Source organism: Oncorhynchus keta, chromosome 22 (genome assembly GCF_023373465.1).
Source record: "Oncorhynchus keta strain PuntledgeMale-10-30-2019 chromosome 22, Oket_V2, whole genome shotgun sequence".
NCBI classification, from domain to species: domain Eukaryota; kingdom Metazoa; phylum Chordata; class Actinopteri; order Salmoniformes; family Salmonidae; genus Oncorhynchus; species Oncorhynchus keta.
The window spans coordinates 56,012,068-56,031,293 of NC_068442.1; the positions used below are offsets into that span (position 1 = coordinate 56,012,068).

The 19,226-nt window shown below is 43.6% G+C and overlaps 1 protein-coding gene and 1 long non-coding RNA gene across 3 annotated transcripts in view; one reads left to right on the forward strand and one right to left on the reverse strand.

Annotated features, from left to right (window-relative positions):
- LOC118372786 (ubiquitin-protein ligase E3A-like) overlaps positions 1–19,226 on the reverse strand; it is a 42,156-nt gene that overhangs the window by 11,231 nt on the left and 11,699 nt on the right. Inside the window, exons 6-10 of the mRNA XM_052475819.1 lie at positions 12,838–12,862; positions 12,637–12,747; positions 10,170–10,496; positions 6,805–6,949; positions 763–968 (exon numbers count right to left, since the gene is read on the reverse strand). Coding sequence (XP_052331779.1) covers positions 763–968; positions 6,805–6,949; positions 10,170–10,496; positions 12,637–12,747; positions 12,838–12,862 — 814 coding nt within the window. The remainder of the gene's footprint in view (positions 1–762; positions 969–6,804; positions 6,950–10,169; positions 10,497–12,636; positions 12,748–12,837; positions 12,863–19,226) is intronic.
- Positions 16,373–19,194, forward strand: LOC127910771 (uncharacterized). Of its 2 annotated transcripts, XR_008076149.1 has the most exons (6): positions 16,373–17,386; positions 17,498–17,682; positions 18,238–18,274; positions 18,497–18,533; positions 18,571–18,718; positions 18,941–19,194. It is a non-coding gene; the product is annotated as an uncharacterized LOC127910771 (long non-coding RNA). The 2 variants fall into 2 exon arrangements; XR_008076150.1 differs by lacking the exon at positions 18,238–18,274 and having other exon boundaries at positions 17,498–17,645; positions 18,497–18,718.

Sequence of the window (19,226 nt, forward strand, 5' to 3'; positions counted from 1 at the left end):
TACGTAGCTAGAGGGTTAAGAGCGCTATATTAATACGTAGCTAACAGAGGGTTAAGAGCGCTATATTAATACATAGCTAACAGAGGGTTAAGAGCGCTATATTAATACATAGCTAGAGGGTTAAGAGCGCTATATTAATACGTAGCTAACAGAGGGATAAGAGCGCTATATTAATACGTAGCTAGAGGGTTAAGAGCGCTATATTAATACGTAGCTAGAGGGTTAAGAGCGCTATATTAATACGTAGCTAGAGGGTTAAGAGCGCTATATTAATACGTAGCTAGAGGGTTAAGAGCGCTATATTAATACGTAGCTAGAGGGTTAAGAGCGCTATATTAATACGTAGCTAGAGGGTTAAGAGCGCTATATTAATACGTAGCTAACAGAGGGTTAAGAGCGCTATATTAATACGTAGCTAGAGGGTTAAGAGCGCTATATTAATAGGTAGCTAGAGTGTTAAGAGCGCTATATTAATAGGTAGCTAGAGGGTTAAGAGCGCTATATTAATAGGTAGCTAGAGGGTTAAGAGCGCTATATTAATACATAGCTAGAGGGTTAAGAGCTCTATATTAATACGTAGCTAGAGGGTTAAGAGCTCTATATTAATATATAGCTAACAGGAATAATGCTATATTATGAAATTACAAGGTTTTTAATAAAAAATGTGTACACAGCTCTTGTAGTAGTTGTCTAACTACTACTTTTTAATTACATAGACCGATTAAAAATGACATTTAAAAATAGTTCAGCATGTTCCAGTACCGGATGTGAGTCTGCCAGGTCCAGATAGGTGCCTTTCTTCCCCATCAGTTTCCTGTAGACCACCATGGGAAAGTGAACATCCAGGATACAGTTGTTGTAGATGGCCAGGCCCAAGACGATGCCTATCAGGGTGAACTGGGCCTCGTTCTCCAGAGAGGGTGGGTTGAACCAGAACAGCTTGGTGGACTCGTCATATGTAAACATGCCTAGAGGAGGGAGGGAGCACTGGACATTAATACCAAGAAATCAGATGGACAATTTGTTTGTGAATATTACGTTCAAGTTTAAAACTTTGTCAAAATATTTTTATAGAAATGTCTATGGCTAACATACTGGGCCAAGTGTTCAGATCCCAGATCAATCGACAGACAATACCCCATAATGACAAGGCTAAAACGGGCTTTGGGAAATTTCGCAAAAATCTGAAATATTACATTTACATACGTTTTCAGACCCTTTACTTTTGTATTTATTAGGGACTCCCATTAGTTCCTGTCAAGGCAGCAGCTACTCTTCCTGGGGTTTATTATGGATCCCCATTAGTTCCTGCCAAGGCAGCAGCCACTCTTCCTGGGGTTTATTATGGATTCCCATTAGTTCCTGCCAAGGCAGCAGCTACTCTTCCTGTGGTTTATTATGGATTCCCATTAGTTCCTGCCAAGGCAGCAGCTACTCTTCCTGGGGTTTATTATGGATCCCCATTAGTTCCTGCCAAGGCAGCAGCTATTCTTCCTGGGGTTTATTATGGATCCCCATTAGTTCCTGCCAAGGCAGCAGCTATTCTTCCTGGGGTTTATTATGGATCCCCATTAGTTGATGCCAAGGCAGCAGCTACTCTTCCTGGGGTTTATTATGGACCCCCATTCGTTCCTGCCAAGGCAGCAGCTACTCTTCCTGGGGTCCAACAACATTAAGGCAGTTTATTCAATTTAAAAAACATTACAGTACATTCCCAGACAGTGTGCCCTCAGGCCCCTACTCCACCACTACCATATATATACAGTACTAAATCCATGGGTACGTGTGAGAATAGTGCGTATGCTATTGTGTGTTAGTTTGTGCCAATATTTGTGTTGCTTCACAGTCCCCGCTGTTCCATACGTTTTTTCTGCTGCTGCATCAGTTACCTGATGTGGCTCTGTGTTCCATGTAGTCATGGCTCTATGTAGTACTGTGTGCCTCCCATAGTCTGTTTTGGACATGGGGGACTGTGAAGAGACCTCTGGTGGCATGTCTTGTGCTGTGTGCCAGTAGTTCGGACAAACAGCTCGGTGCATTCAACACCTCTCACAAATACAAGTAGTGATTAAGTCAAGCTCTCCTCCTATTTGAGTCAGGAGAGATTGACATGCATATTATTAATATTAGCTGTGTGTGTACATCCAAGGGTTCTGAATTAATTTAATTTAATTTAATTCAATTTTCTTAAGTTCTTTGATGTGGCAGCTGACCACAAGACTGAACAGTAGTCCAGGTGTGACAGAACTAGGGCCTGTAGGACCTGCCTTGTTGATAGTGCGGTTAAGGTAGAAACTAGGACCTGTAGGACCTGCCTTGTTGATAGTGTTGTTAAGAAGGTAGAAACTAGGGCCTGTAGGACCTGCCTTGTTGATCGTGTTGTTAAGGTAGAAACTAGGGCCTGTAGGACCTGCCTTGTTGATAGTGTTGTTAAGAAGGTAGAAACTAGGGCCTGTAGGACCTGCCTTGTTGATAGTGTTGTTAAGGTAGAAACTAGGGCCTGTAGGACCTGTCTTGTTGATAGTGTTGTTAAGAAGGTAGAAACTAGGGCCTGTAGGACCTGCCTTGTTGATAGTGTTGTTAAGAAGGTAGAAACTAGGGCCTGTAGGACCTGTCTTGTTGATAGTGTTGTTAAGAAGGTAGAAACTAGGGCCTGTAGGACCTGCCTTGTTGATCGTGTTGTTAAGGTAGAAACTAGGGCCTGTAGGACCTGCCTTGTTGATAGTGTTGTTAAGAAGGTAGAAACTAGGGCCTGTAGGACCTGCCTTGTTGATAGTGTTGTTAAGGTAGAAACTAGGGCCTGTAGGACCTGTCTTGTTGATAGTGTTGTTAAGAAGGTAGAAACTAGGGCCTGTAGGACCTGCCTTGTTGATAGTGTTGTTAAGAAGGTAGAAACTAGGGCCTGTAGGACCTGCCTTGTTGATAGTGTTGTTAAGGTAGAAACTAGGACCTGCCTTGTTGATAGTGCTGTTAAGAAGGTAGAAACTAGGGCCTGTAGGACCTGCCTTGTTGATAGTGCGGTTAAGGTAGAAACTAGGGCCTGTAGGACCTGCCTTGTTGATATTGCTGTCTAGAAGGTAGAAACTAGGGCCTGTAGGACCTGCCATGTTGATATTGCTGTCTAGAAGGTAGAAACTAGGGCCTGTAGGACCTGCCTTGTTGATAGTGTTAAGAAGGTAGAAACTAGGACCTGTAGGACCTGCCTTGTTGATAGTGCTGTTAAGAAGGTAGAAACTAGGGCCTGTAGGACCTGCCTTGTTGATAGTGTTGTTAAGGTAGAAACTAGGGCCTGTAGGACCTGCCTTGTTGATAGTGCGGTTAAGGTAGAAACTAGGGCCTGTAGGACCTGCCTTGTTGATAGTGTTGTTAAGAAGGTAGAAACTAGGACCTGCCTTGTTGATAGTGCTGTTAAGAAGGTAGAAACTAGGGCCTGTAGGACCTGCCTTGTTGATAGTGTTGTTAAGAAGGTAGAAACTAGGACCTGCCTTGTTGATAGTGCTGTTAAGAAGGTAGAAACTAGGGCCTGTAGGACCTGCCTTGTTGATATTGCTGTCTAGAAGGTAGAAACTAGGGCCTGTAGGACCTGCCTTGTTGATAGTGTTGTTAAGAAGGTAGAAACTAGGACCTGTAGGACCTGCCTTGTTGATAGTGCTGTTAAGAAGGTAGAAACTAGGGCCTGTAGGACCTGCCTTGTTGATAGTGTTGTTAAGGTAGAAACTAGGGCCTGTAGGACCTGCCTTGTTGATAGTGCGGTTAGGAGCCTTGTTGATAGTAGAAACTAGGGCCTGTAGGACCTGCCTTGTTGATAGTGTGTTGTTAAGAAGCCTTGTTGATAGTGTTGTTAGAAACTAGGAGGGATAAACTAGGACCTGCCTTGTTGATATTGCTGTCTAGAAGGTAGAAACTAGGGCTTGTAGGACCTGCCATGTTGATATTGCTGATATTGCTGTCTAGAAGGTAGAAACTAGGGCCTGTAGGACCTGCCTTGTTGATAGTGTTAAGAAGGTAGAAACTAGGACCTGTAGGACCTGCCTTGTTGATAGTGCTGTTAAGAAGGTAGAAACTAGGGCCTGTAGGACCTGCCTTGTTGATAGTGTTGTTAAGGTAGAAACTAGGGCCTGTAGGACCTGCCTTGTTGATAGTGCGGTTAAGGTAGAAACTAGGGCCTGTAGGACCTGCCTTGTTGATAGTGTTGTTAAGAAGGTAGAAACTAGGACCTGCCTTGTTGATAGTGCTGTTAAGAAGGTAGAAACTAGGGCCTGTAGGACCTGCCTTGTTGATAGTGTTGTTAAGAAGGTAGAAACTAGGACCTGCCTTGTTGATAGTGCTGTTAAGAAGGTAGAAACTAGGGCCTGTAGGACCTGCCTTGTTGATATTGCTGTCTAGAAGGTAGAAACTAGGGCCTGTAGGACCTGCCTTGTTGATAGTGTTGTTAAGAAGGTAGAAACTAGGACCTGCCTTGTTGATAGTGCTGTTAAGAAGGTAGAAACTAGGGCCTGTAGGACCTGCCTTGTTGATAGTGCGGTTAAGGTAGAAACTAGGGCCTGTAGGACCTGCCTTGTTGATAGTGCTGTTAAGGTAGAAACTAGGGCCTGCCTTGTTGACCATGCTGTCAAGAGGGTAGAAACTAGGGCCTGTAGGACCTGCCTTGTTGATAGTGTTGTTAAGGTAGAAACTAGGGCCTGTAGGACCTGCCTTGTTGATAGTACTGTTAAGTAGATGGAGCAGCTCCTTATCATGGACAGACTCCATACTATTGTATCAATATGTTTTGACCATGACCGTTTATAATTCCAAGCAGTTTAGTCTCCTCAACTCGCTCAATTTCCACATTAATGACACAATGTAGTTTAGGGTTTAGGGTTTAGTTAACGATTTGTCCCACAATGCTTTTAGTTTTTAAATATTTTATATATTTAGGACTAACTTATTCCTTGCCACTCAATCTGAAACAAACTGCAACTCTTTGTTAAGTGTTGCAGTCATTTCAGTCGCTTGTAGTAGCTGACGTGTATAGTGTTGAGTCATCTGAAAACATAGACACTCTGGCTTTCCTCTAAGTCAGTGGCAATTCATTAGTGAAGTACTTTGTTGAAGCACCTTTGGAAGTGATTACAGCCTTGAGTCTTCTTGGGTATGACACTACAAGCTTGGCACACCTTTATTTGGGAAGTTTCTCACATTCTTCTCTGCAGATCCTCTCAAGCTCCGTCAGGCTGCTCAGCTATTTTCAAGTCTCTCCAGAGATGTTTGATCGGGTTCAAGTACGGGCTCTGGCTGGGCCAATCAAGGACATTCAGAGACTAATCCCGAAGCTAATCCTGTGTTGTCTTGGCTGTGTGCTTAGGGTCATTGTCCTGTTGGAAGGTGAACCTTCGCGCTCAGGAGCAAACCTTCACCCCAGTCTGAGGTCCTGAGTGCTCTGGAGCAGGTTTTCATCAAGGATTTCTCTGTACTTTGCTCCGTTCATCTTTGCCTCGATCCTGACTAGTCTCCCAATCCCTGCCGCTGAAAAACATCCCCACAACATGATGCTGCCACCACCATGCTTCACCGTAGGGATGGTGCCAGGTTTCCTCCAGACATGACGCTTGGCATTCAGGCCAAAGATTTTAATCTCGGTTTCTTGTTTCTCATGGTCAGAGTCCTTTAGGTGCCTTTTTACAAACTCCAAGCAGGCTGTCGTGTGCTTGTTACTGAGGAGTGGCTTCCGTCGAGCCACTACCATGAAGGCCTGATTGGTAGAGTGCTGCAGACATGGTTGTCCTTCTGGAAGGTTCTCCCATCTCCAAAGAGGAACTCCGGATCTCTGTCAGAGTGACCATCAGGTTCTTGGTCACCTCCCTGACCAAGGCCCTTCTCCCCCAATTGCTCAGTTTGGCCGGGCGGACAGCTCTAGGAAGAGTCTTGGTGGTTCCAAATTTCTTCCATTTAAGAATGATGGAGACCACTGTGTTCTTGGAGACCTTCAATGCTGCAGAAATTGTTTGGTACCCTTCCCCAGATCTGTGCCTCGACACAATCTCGTCTCTGAGCTCTCCAGACAATTCCTTCGACCTCATGGCTTGGCTTTTGCTCTGACAACTGTTGGACCTTACATAAACAGGTGTGTGCTTTTCCAAATCAATTTAATTTACCACAGATGGACTCCAATCAAGTTGGAAAAACATCTCAAGCATGATCAATGGAGTTCAATTGAGTTTAATAGCAAAAGGTCCGAATACTGTAAGGTATATGTTTTTTATACATTAGCAAAAACGACTAAACTTGTTTTCGTTTTGTCATTATATGCAGATTGATGAGGATTTGTTTTGTTTTTTTTGTTTCCATTTTAGAATAAGGCTGTAATGTAACAAAATGTGGAAAAACAGAAGGGGTCTTGAAACATTTCTACATACAGTGCATTAGGGCAGTGTCTTTGGATTACATAGAACATGTATAAAACGCCGAGAGATGTTTTATGAAGTTTTATGTTTTATTTATTTCTGAATCTGCAATCTCACTGGATGTTGGCCAGGTGGGACGCTAGGTTAAACAGCTTGAACAATTCCAGAAAATGATGTCATGGCGTTAGACGCTTCTCATAGGCTAATTGACTCAATTGGAGGTGTACCTGTGGATGTATTTCAAGGCCTACCTTCAAACGCCGTGCCTCTTTGCTTGACATCATGGGAAAATCAAAAGAAATCAGCCAAGTCCTCAGAAAATAAATTGTGGACTCCCACAAGTCTGGTTCATCCTTGGAAGCAATTTGTGTCTTGATTCAACCACAGATACAGTTAAATTCCAAGCAGAACATCTCACCAATATCAGGGTTGAACATCTCCTCCAGGACGAGCTGGAAGAACTCTTTAGAGACCCCTCCCTCGTCAACGCCCTGCTCTCCTTCAAACTCTACAAACAGCTGCTTCCTCAGGTCCGCTGGGTTCTCCATGGCGATCATCTCCAACTGTAGGACGCAGACCATTAGGTTAGGAGAGGGACAGAAACAGAGGAACCCTTCCCATTCACCTTAGCACTAGCCTGGTCTTGGTCGACCGAGAGTCGTCTGTTCAATCCACCAATCGATTTGTAGAAATGTTATAACGTGTATTTTTCCATATATAGACACATCCAATGTGTTTTAAATCAAACCAATGATATGCACTGAGCTTGTCTGACAAAATAATTAAAGACACAGATGACTAGAGGGAGTCCGACCGACCGATTGACATGGCCGCTCTGCAGTATTATTTTGTTTTTTTGTTATTTCTTACATTAGCCCAGAATGTTCTTTGCGTATTTACATACAGACGGAAATCCCTCACCTGCATTTCAAACATAAATATTACTTATCTGAATTGAATCCTTTGTTCGTACCCCCCAAGGTGCATGAACTTATCCCAGACGCTACTCCAAGATGCCACGGAGACGAGGGAGTGGACTTCTAGTCCGAGTCAGGAGGCGTACTGAGTATATTACTGGTGAATGTTCAGTCCCTGGACAATAGAGTAGACGAGCTCAGGGCAAGGACCTCCTTCCAGAGAGACATGACCTCGAATACCTGAAATGCTGACCATATTACCTCCAAAGAGAATTCTCTTTGGTTATTGTTGCAGCCATATCGCAGTATATTCCCCCTCAAGCCGATACCACGACGGCCCTCACGGTTCTACACTAGACTTTGCGCAACTGGAAACCACATAACCCGAGGAAACATTTATTGTAGCTAGGGACATTAACAAAGCAAATCTGAGGAAAACGCTACGGAAGTTCTACAAACACATTGGCTATATTACTTGAGCTTCAAAAACTACCATTGTTACTCTCCCCCCTTCCTCCTTTCGGCAAATCAGATGACGACTCCATTCTGCTACTCCCTTCCTATAGGCAGAAACTCAAAACAGGAATCATCCGTGCTAAGAACTGTTCAACGTTGGTCTGACCAATCGGAATCCATGCTTCAAGATCGTTTTGATCACGCGGACTGGGATACGTTCCGGGTTGCCTCTGAGACTTTGAGGAACACTGACAAGGTGACAGAGTTCATCGGGACAGGGAATGTCGTTCCCACTGTGACCAAGAGGACTGTGGGCTCTCGTTCTCTGTGGCGAAGATGAGTAAGACATTGAAGCGTGTTAACCCTCGCAAGGCTGCCGGCCCAGATGGCATCCCTAGCCATGTCCTCAGAACAGACCAGCTGGCTGTGTGTTGACGGACATATCCCAGTCTGCTGCCCCCACTTGCTTCAAGATGTCCTAATATAATGTTACATACCCTACATTATTCATCTCATATGCATACGTATATACTGTACTCTATATCATCGACTGCATCCTTATGTAATACATGTATCACTAGCCACTTTAACTATGCCACTTTGTTTACATACTCATCTCATATGTATATACTGTACCCGATACCATCTACTGTAGAGCCTATGCTGCTCTGTACCATCACTCACTCATATCTTTATGTACATATTCTTTATACCCCTTACACTGTGTATAAGACAGTAGTTTTGGAATTGTTAGTTAGATTAATTGTTGGTTATTACTGCATTGTCGGAACTAGAAGCACAAGCATTTCGCTACAGTCGCATTAACATCTGCTAACCATGTGTATGTGACCAATAACATCTGCTAACCATGTGTATGTGACCATTAACATCTGCTAACCATGTGTATGTGACCAATAACATCTGCTAACCATGTGTATGTGACCATTAACATCTGCTAACCATGTGTATGTGACCATTAACATCTGCTAACCATGTGTATGTGACCATTAACATCTGCTAACCATGTGTATGTGACCAATAACATCTGCTAACCATGTGTATGTGACCAATAACATCTGCTAACCATGTGTATGTGACCAATAACATCTGCTAACCATGTGTATGTGACCAATAACATCTGCTAACCATGTGTATGTGACCATTAACATCTGCTAACCATGTGTATGTGACCAATACCATTTGATTTGATGTCCACCATTGTTCCTGTAAAGAAAGCGAAAGTAACTGAACTAAATGAATAACTAATCGCCCCGTCACTTCTGTCATCATGAAGTGCTTTGAGAGACTAGTCAAGGACCATATCACCTCCACCCTACCTGACACCCTAGACCCACTTCAATTTGCTTACCGCCCCAATAGGTCCACAGACGATGCAATCGCCATCAATGTTTAATTTTACATTTAAGAATGATGGAGGTGTTCTTGGGGACATTCAATGCTGCAGAAATGTTTAGCTACACAGCAAAGGGTCTGAATACTTCAAGTTTTTTACATTTTTTTATAAAAATGTACAAAAAAAACTCAAAACCTGTTTTCGCTTTGTCATTATTGGGTAGTGTGTGTGTAGATATGATTTTATTTAATCCATTTTAGAATAAGGCTGTACTGTAACAAAACGTTGCAAAAGTCAAAGGGTCTGAATAATTTCCAAATGCCCTGTATGTGATGTAACAGTATTATGTCCCTCTCCTCACCCCTACCTGGGCTCAAACCAGGGCCCCTCTGCACACAACAACAACCGCTTCCCACGAAGCATCGTTACCCATCACTCCACAAGAGCCGTGGCCCTTTGCCGAGCAAGGGAAACCACTACTTCAAGGTCTCAGAGAGAGTGACGTCACCGATTGAAACGCTATTAGCGCGCACCACCGTTAACTAGCTAGCCATTTCACACAATCACCCCCCTTTAACCTCCTCCTTTTCCTCAGCAACCAGTGATCTGGGTCACACACTGGTTAGAGACACACTTACTCATTCCAGGGTATTTCTTTATTTGTACTATTTTCTACATTGTAGAATAATAGTGAAGACATCACAAGAGTGTGCAAAGCTGTCAAGGCAAAGGGTACTTTGAACAATCTCAAATATAAAATACACTGGCAAGAAAAGGTATGTGAACCCTTTGGAATCACCTGGATTTCTGCTGAAATTGGTCATAACATTTGATCTGTACTTCATCTAAGTCGCAGCAATACACAAAAAGTATTGTATTTTTCTTGAATACATCATTAAATTCACAGTGTATGTTGGAAAAAGTGTGTGAACCTGTACGCTAATGACTTCTCCAAAAGCTAATTGGAGTCTGCTAACCTGGAGTCCAATCAATGAGACCAGATTGGAGATGTTGGTTATAGCTGGTACTATATAATGTGTGTGTGTTGTGACTCACCCTGACGAGGGCGTCGTCGATGATGTGGTCTCGTCGTACTTTGAGCCTGAGGTATGGGTTGAGCTGCTGTCCTTGTACCAGACTGTAGAGCGCTGTGATCCTCCTCTCGCTGTACATGCTGATGCGGTTGTCGTAGTACAGTCCCAGGCTCTTGGTGCAGGCGTTGAGGATGAAGGGACAGCTCTGGAAGGAGAACTTACTCTCCGAGTCCACCTTGAAGAAGGTGAAGTCCTTGTCCATCTCTAGAACATCGTTCAGAGGCTCGTTGACAAACTCCTCGAAGGGGATGAGGGGTCGTCTGCAGTCCAGGGTCCTGACGCCCAGCTCCTTTTCATTTGACAATTTAAAAACAATTCAACCACACGTGGACACAATCCATTCCAAATCATTGTGGATAACAAAGTATTTAAATTTTATTTTACCTTTATTTAACTAGGCAAGTCAGTTAAGAACAAATTCTTATTTTCAATGACGGCCTAGGAACAGTGGGCAGAACGACAGATTTGTACCTTGTCAGCTCGGGGGTTTGAACTTGCAACCTTCCGGTTACTAGTCCAACGCTCTAACCACTAGGCTACGCTGCCGCCCCAAATCATTGAGGATAACGCAAAAAAAAGTATTTACAGGGTATTTGGAAAGTATTCAGACCCCTTGAATTTTTCCATATTTTGCTCCAGCTTTATTATAAAACTGATATTATTTTTTTTAATTGTCCCTCATCAATATACACACACCACACCCCATAATGACATCACAATACCCCATAATGACATCACAATACCCCATAATGACATCACAATACCCCATAATGACAAAGCAAACAGGTTTTTAGAAATGTTGGCAATTTATTAAAAATACAAAAACAGATACCTTATATCCATAAGTATTCAGACCCGTTGCTATGAAACTCGAAATTGAGCTCAGGTGCATCCTGTTTCCATTGATCATCGTAATCATCTTAAGATGTTTCTACAACTTGGGAGTCCACCTGTGGTCAATTCCATTGATTGGACATGATTTGGAAAGGCACACACCGGTCTATATAAGGTCACACAGTTCATGTCAGAGCAAAAACCAAGCCATGAGGTCGAAGGAATTGTCCGTAGAGCTCATAGACAGGATTGTTTCAAGGCACAGATCTGGGAAAGGAAGGAAATGTCCGTAGAGCTCATAGACAGGATTGTGTCAAGGCACAGATCTGGGGGAACCAAAAAGATCTGTAGCATTGAAGGTCCCCAAGAACACAGTAGCCTCCATCATTCTGCAGCATTGAAGGTCCCCAAGAACACAGTAGCCTCCATCATTCTGCAGCATTGAAGGTCCCCAAGAACACAGTAGCCTCCATCATTCTGCAGCATTGAAGGTCCCCAAGAACACAGTAGCCTCCATCATTCTGCAGCATTGAAGGTCCCCAAGAACACAGTAGCCTCCATCATTCTGCAGCATTGAAGGTCCCCAAGAACACAGTAGCCTCCATCATTCTGCAGCATTGAAGGTCCCCAAGAACACAGTAGCCTCCATCATTCTTAAATGGAAGAAGTTTGGAACCACAAAGACTCTCCAGAAGGACAACCATCTCTGCAGCACTCCACCAATCAGGCCTTTATGGTAGAGTGGTCAGACGGAAGCCACTCCTCGGTAAAAGGCATATGACAGTCCCCTTGGAATTTGCCAAAAGGCACCTAAAGACTCTCAGACCATGACGAACAAGATTCTTTGGTCTGATGAAACCAAGATTGAACTCTTTGGCCTGAATGCCAAGCGTCACGTCTGGAGGAAACCTGGCACCATCCCTACGGCGAAGCATGGTGGTGGAAGGATCATGTTGTGGGGATGTTTTTCAGCAGCAGGAACTGGGAGACTAGTCAGGATCGAGGCAAAGATGAACAGAGATCCTTGATGAAAACTTGCTCCAGAGCGCTCAGGACCTCAGACTGGGGAGAAGGTTCACCTTTCAACAGGACAACTACCCTAAGCACACAGCCAAGACAACACAAGAGTGGCTTCGGGACAAGTCTCTGAATGTCTTTGAGTGGCCCAGCCAGAGGCCGGACTTGAATTTGATCGAATATCTCTGGAGAAACTTGAAAATAGCTGTGCAGCGACGATCCCCATTCAACCTGACAGAGCTTGAGAGGATCTGCAGAGAAGAACAGGTGAACCTCCCCAAATACAGGTGTGTCAAGCTTGTAGCGTCCTATCCAAAAAGACTTGAGGATTTAAATCGCTGCCAAAGGTCTGAATACTTATGCAAATGTGATTAAGTTTTTGCTTTGTCATTATGGGGTATTGTATGTAGATTGAGGGGAAAAAACAATTTAATCGATTTTAGAATAAGTCTGTAACAACAAGCTGTGGAACTAGTCAAGCGATCTGAATACTTTGACTGCACTGTAAATGATTATAACAAAGAAAAAGTAAACTCTTTCAAATAAGTTTAATTTCCATTGTGGTGGTCTCTCCTCACCTTCTCCAGAGGATCGACCCGGGGACCGTTCTTGTTCCTCCTCTCCTCCCCCAAGAGCTCCTGCAGGGTGAGCTCGCTGGACGGGGGCTCCTCCTCCTGATTGAATTTGCACTTTTAAAAAAAAGAAAAAAAATTCTCCCACTACACTACCATAACAATACTTGACCGACATGGATAGGGCCAAATTGAAGCATTCCTTACAGAACCATGAAAGAGAACACTGAGGCTTATGGGTAAATTATTAGACCAAAAAGGTGAGGACACAACTGTACATCTGACAAGAATGAATCCAAACATTACATTGTTGATTTGATGTGCATTTTACATTTCCTGTACTTTCACTGAATTTGTTGATAACGAAATCTGTAAATACTCCTGATAGTTACAGTAACATGATAAGAATATTAATTTAGCTTTAGGAGATAAGATCAGTACAAGATAAGAAAACTATTACAATGGTTTAAGTGAGAGGACTAACTGATGTCTCCTAGTGGCCCCACACCTCTCCAAACTGTGGGTTTCAGTGAGAGGAGAGGACTATTCAGACTGGGTTTGTCTAACCTAGTGGCCCCACACCTCTCCAAACTGTGGGTTTCAGTGAGAGGACTAACTGGTGTCTCCAAGTGGCCCCACACCTCTCCAAACTGTGGGTTTCAGTGAGAGGACTAACTGGTGTCTCCAAGTGGCCCCACACCTCTCCAAACTGTGCAGATCGTAAGTAATTTCAATGCATTATGACAAGGAAAGGTGCTTTTTTGACCTCCTCTGATATTACTAACCTGTGTGAATCGTCATCCCTGTGTTTTCAGGGAGTTTAAACAGGTTCTGCACCCAGTTTGGGTCAGAACACATTGATGCTTAAAACAAAGTGGTTTGCACGTAGCGTACAGATGAATGATCTGTGTCACATCTTTCATAGTGCCATACTTCTCTTTTTAAAAGACAGAAGTAGATTATATTATATAAATAGGTCACTGAGACTTTCTGAACTGAAGGTCATTAGAACACTATTAGTTAACAGTAATAGTTAACACTATTACTGTTCCTAGACATGTGAACCGAAGGTCATTACGTCCGGGGGTATCATTGGATGGGGCCACAGTGTCTCCTGACCCCTCCTGTCTCAGCCTCCAGTATTTATGCTGCAGTAGTTTATGTGTCGGGGGGCTAGGGTCAGTTTGTTATATCTGGAGTACTTCTCCTGTCTTATCCGGTGTCCTGTGTGAATTTAAGTATGCTCTCTCTAATTCTCTCTTTCGGAGGACCTGAGCCCTAGGACCATGCCTCAGGACTACCTGGCCTGATGACTCCTTGCTGTCCCCAGTCCACCTGGCCGTGCTGCTGCTCCAGTTTCAACTGTTCTGCCTGCAGCTATGGAACCCTGACCTGTTCACCTGGCCGTGCTGCTGCTCCAGTTTCAACTGTTCTGCCTGCAGCTATGGAACCCTGACCTGTTCACCGGACGTGCTACCTGTCCCAGACCTATTATTCGACCATGCTGGTCATCTATGAACATTTGAACATCTTGGCCATGTTCTGTTATAATCTCCACCCGGCACAGCCAGAAGAGGACTGGCCTCCCCTCATTGCCTGGTTCCTCTCTAGGTTTCGGCCTTTCTAGGGAGTTTTTCCTAGCCAACGTGCTTCAACACCTGCATTGCACAGACTAGTGTCCTGTCCAGGGTTAAGGCCCTGTGATAGACTAGTGTCCTGTCCAGGGTTAAGGCCCTGTGATAGACTAGTGTCCTGTCCAGGGTTAAGGCCCTGTGATAGACTAGTGTCCTGTCCAGGGTTAAGGCCCTGTGATAGACTAGTGTCCTGTCCAGGGTTAAGGCCCTGTGATAGACTAGTGTCCTGTCCAGGGTTAAGGCCCTGAGACTATATGACCTCAAAGCTATATTTATTATAACCCTCAAGGTATCATCTGTCAACACATCCTCCCCTCTCTATTTACAGCATCCCCAACATCTCATCTGTCAACACATCCTCCCCTCTCTATTTACAGCATCCTCAACATCTCATCTGTCAACACATCCTCCCCTCTCTATTTACAGCATCCTCAACATCTCATCTGTCAACACATCCTCCCCTCTCTATTTACAGCATCCTCAACATCTCATCTGTCAACACATCCTCCCCTCTCTATTTACAGCATCCTCAACATCTCATCTGTCAACACATCCTCCCCTCTCTATTTACAGCATCCTCAACATCTCATCTGTCAACACATCCTCCCCTCTCTATTTACAGCATCCTCAACATCTCATCTGTCAACACATCCTCCCCTCTCTATTTACAGCATCCTCAACATCTCATCTGTCAACACATCCTCCCCTCTCTATTTACAGCATCCCCAACATCTCATCTGTCAACACATCCTCCCCTCTCTATTTACAGCATCCTCAACATCTCATCTGTCAACACATCCTCCCCTCTCTATTTACAGCATCCTCAACATCTCATCTGTCAACACATCCTCCCCTCTCTATTTACAGCATCCCCAACATCTCATCTGTCAACACATCCTCCCCTCTCTATTTACAGCATCCTCAACATCTCATCTGTCAACACATCCTCCTCTCTATTTACAGCATTCAACATCTCATCTGTCAACACATCCTACCTCACTATTTACAGCATCCTCAACATCTCATCTGACAGCATCCTCAAATCTGTCAACACATCCTCCCCTCTCTATTTACAGCATCCTCAACATCTCATCTGTCAACACATCCTCCCCTCTCTATTTACAGCATCCTCAACATCTCATCTGCCCTCTATTTACAGCATCCTCAACATCTCATCTGTCAACATCCTCCCTCTCTATTTACAGCATCCTCAACATCTCATCTGTCAACACATCCTCCCCTCTCTATTTACAGCATTTCAACATCTCATCTGTAAAGACAAAATCCCTGCCATTTACAGCATCCCACATCTCATCTGTCAAAATCCTCCCCTCTCTATTTACAGCATCCTCAACATCTCATCTGTCAACAACATCCTCCCCTTCTATTTACAATCCTCAACATCTTCTGTCAACACATCCTGAGTTTATTACATAATCACATCTCATCTGTCAAGGCATCCTCCAGCTCTCTATTTACAGTCCTCAACATCTCATCTGTCAACACATGGCCCCTCTCTATTTACAGCATCCTCAACATCTCATCTGTCAAACACCCCCTTCTATTTACAGAATCCAAACATCTCATCTTCAAAATCCTCCCCTTCATTTAAAACAATCATTTCAACTATCTAAAAAATCTGTCAGGGCGTTCCATCCTGGGGATCTGATTTACAGCATTCAACATCTCATCTGCTCCTACACCTTATTTACAGCATCCTCAACATCTCATCTTTCCACTTTCTGTTTACAGCATCCTTATCTCATTTAGCATCCTCAAATCTCATCTTACACAACATCCTGTCAACACTTCTCACAACACATCTACACCCAGACAAAAATGACAAAGTGAAAACATGCAACTTTTTTAGAAATGTGCTCAGATTTTACGGTTTCAGTCAAGACAAAATATGCCATTTTCAATCCATATTGAAGTGGAAAAGGCAACCTAAACAGTTAAAGTCACAACGTCTCTTCGTAGACAAATACGGTTCTAGTTGATCATGAGTTTATTAGATAATCACAATCAGTAGGCAGTGCTTAGCTAGCATGTCTTAGTCTTTCTGGCCCGTACGTCACCTCCCAGCAGTTTAACACCCTGGAATTGAAAATCACTTTACAGTAAAACAATCATTTACAACTATAATACGTATAAAAAATATATTTTCCTGGCAGGGCGTTCCATAGCTGTGGGGATCTGATAAAGGATTCTACTTTTGCTTCTACACCTTAGATACCCCTCGACCTTTTCCACTTTGTGTTTACAGCCTTAATTTAAAATGGATTACATTGTTGTTGTTTTTCTCACCAATCTACACCCCAAAATGACAAAGTGAAAACATGTTTTTTAGAAATCTGCTAATTTATTGACAATGAAATACAGAAATATCTTAATTGACATAAATATTCACACCTCTGAGTCAATACATGTTAGTATCACCTGTGGCAGTGCTTATAGCTGTGAGTCTTTCTGGGTACGTCTCTAAGAGTTTAACACCTGGATTGAACAACATTTACAGATAATTATTTTAAAAATTCTTTAAGATCTGTTAAGTTGGTTGTTGATCATTGCTAGAAAACCACTGTTTTACGGCTGTAACACCAGGTATTGTTCTAGACCAGCTTCTTGGCTGTAACACCAGGTATTGTTCTAGACCAGCTCCTTGGTTGTAACACCAGGTATTGTTCTAGACCAGCTCCTTGGTTGTAACACCAGGTATTGTTCTAGACCAGCTCCTTGGTTGTAACACCAGGTATTGTTCTAGACCAGCTCCTTGGTTGTAACACCAGGTATTGTTCTAGACCAGCTCCTTGGTTGTAACACCAGGTATTGTTCTAGACCAGCTCCTTGGTTGTAACACCAGGTATTGTTCTAGACCAGCTCCTTGGTTGTAACACCAGGTATTGTTATAGACCAGCTCCTTGGTTGTAACACCAGGTATTGTTCTAGACCAGCTCCTTGGTTGTAACACCAGGTATTGTTCTAGACCAGCTCCTTGGTTGTAACACCAGGTATTGTTCTAGACCAGCTCCTTGGTTGTAACACCAGGTATTGTTATAGACCAGCTCCTTGGTTGTAACACCAGGTATTGTTGTAGACCAGCTCCTTGGTTGTAACACCAGGTATTGTTCTAGACCAGCTCCTTGGTTGTAACACCAGGTATTGTTCTAGACCAGCTCCTTGGTTGTAACACCAGGTATTGTTCTAGACCAGCTCCTTGGTTGTAACACCAGGTATTGTTATAGACCAGCTCCTTGGTTGTAACACCAGGTATTGTTATAGACCAGCTCCTTGGTTGTAACACCAGGTATTGTTATAGACCAGCTCCTTGGTTGTAACACCAGGTATTGTTATAGACCAGCTCCTTGGTTGTAACACCAGGTATTGTTCTAGACCGGCTCCTTGGTTGTAACACCAGGTATTGTTCTAGACCAGCTCCTTGGTTGTAACACCAGGTATTGTTCTAGACCAGCTCCTTGGTTGTAACACCAGGTATTGTTCTAGACCAGCTCCTTGGTTGTAACACCAGGTATTGTTCTAGACCAGCTCCTTGGTTGTAACACCAGGTATTGTTAAAGACCAGCTCCTTGGTTGTAACACCAGGTATTGTTATAGACCAGCTCCTTGGTTGTAACACCAGGTATTGTTATAGACCAGCTCCTTGGTTGTAACACCAGGTATTGTTCTAGACCAGCTCCTTGGTTGTAACACCAGGTATTGTTCTAGACCAGCTCCTTGGTTGTAACACCAGGTATTGTTCTAGACCAGCTCCTTGGTTGTAACACCAGGTATTGTTCTAGACCAGCTCCTTGGTTGTAACACCAGGTATTGTTCTAGACCAGCTCCTTGGTTGTAACACCAGGTATTGTTCTAGACCAGCTCCTTGGTTGTAACACCAGGTATTGTTATAGACCAGCTCCTTGGTTGTAACACCAGGTATTGTTCTAGATCAGCTCCTTGGTTGTAACACCAGGTATTGTTCTAGACCGGCTCCTTGGTTGTAACACCAGGTATTGTTCTAGACCAGCTCCTTGGTTGTAACACCAGGTATTGTTCTAGACCAGCTCCTTGGTTGTAACACCAGGTATTGTTCTAGACCAGCTCCTTGGTTGTAACACCAGGTATTGTTGTAGACCAGCTCCTTGGTTGTAACACCAGGTATTGTTCTAGACCAGCTCCTTGGTTGTAACACCAGGTATTGTTCTAGACCAGCTCCTTGGTTGTAACACCAGGTATTGTTATAGACCAGCTCCTTGGTTGTAACACCAGGTATTGTTCTAGACCAGCTCCTTGGTTGTAACACCAGGTATTGTTATAGACCAGCTCCTTGGTTGTAACACCAGGTATTGTTCTAGACCAGCTCCTTGGTTGTAACACCAGGTATTGTTATAGACCAGCTCCTTGGTTGTAACACCAGGTATTGTTATAGACCAGCTCCTTGGTTGTAACACCAGGTATTGTTCTAGACCAGCTCCTTGGTTGTAACACCAGGTATTGTTCTAGACCAGCTCATTGGTTGTAACACCAGGTATTGTTGTAGACCAGCTCCTTGGTTGTAACACCAGGTATTGTTCTAGACCAGCTCCTTGGTTGTAACACCAGGTATTGTTCTAGACCAGCTCCTTGGTTGTAACACCAGGTATTGTTGTAGACCAGCTCCTTGGTTGTAACACCAGGTATTGTTATAGACCAGCTCCTTGGTTATAACACCAGGTATTGTTATAGACCAGCTCCTTGGTTGTAACACCAGGTATTGTTGTAGACCAGCTCCTTGGTTGTAACACCAGGTATTGTTCTAGACCAGCTCCTTGGTTGTAACACCAGGTATTGTTGTAGACCAGCTCCTTGGTTGTAACACCAGGTATTGTTCTAGACCAGCTCCTTGGTTGTAACACCAGGTATTGTTCTAGACCGGCTCCTTGGTTGTAACACCAGGTATTGTTCTAGACCAGCTCCTTGGTT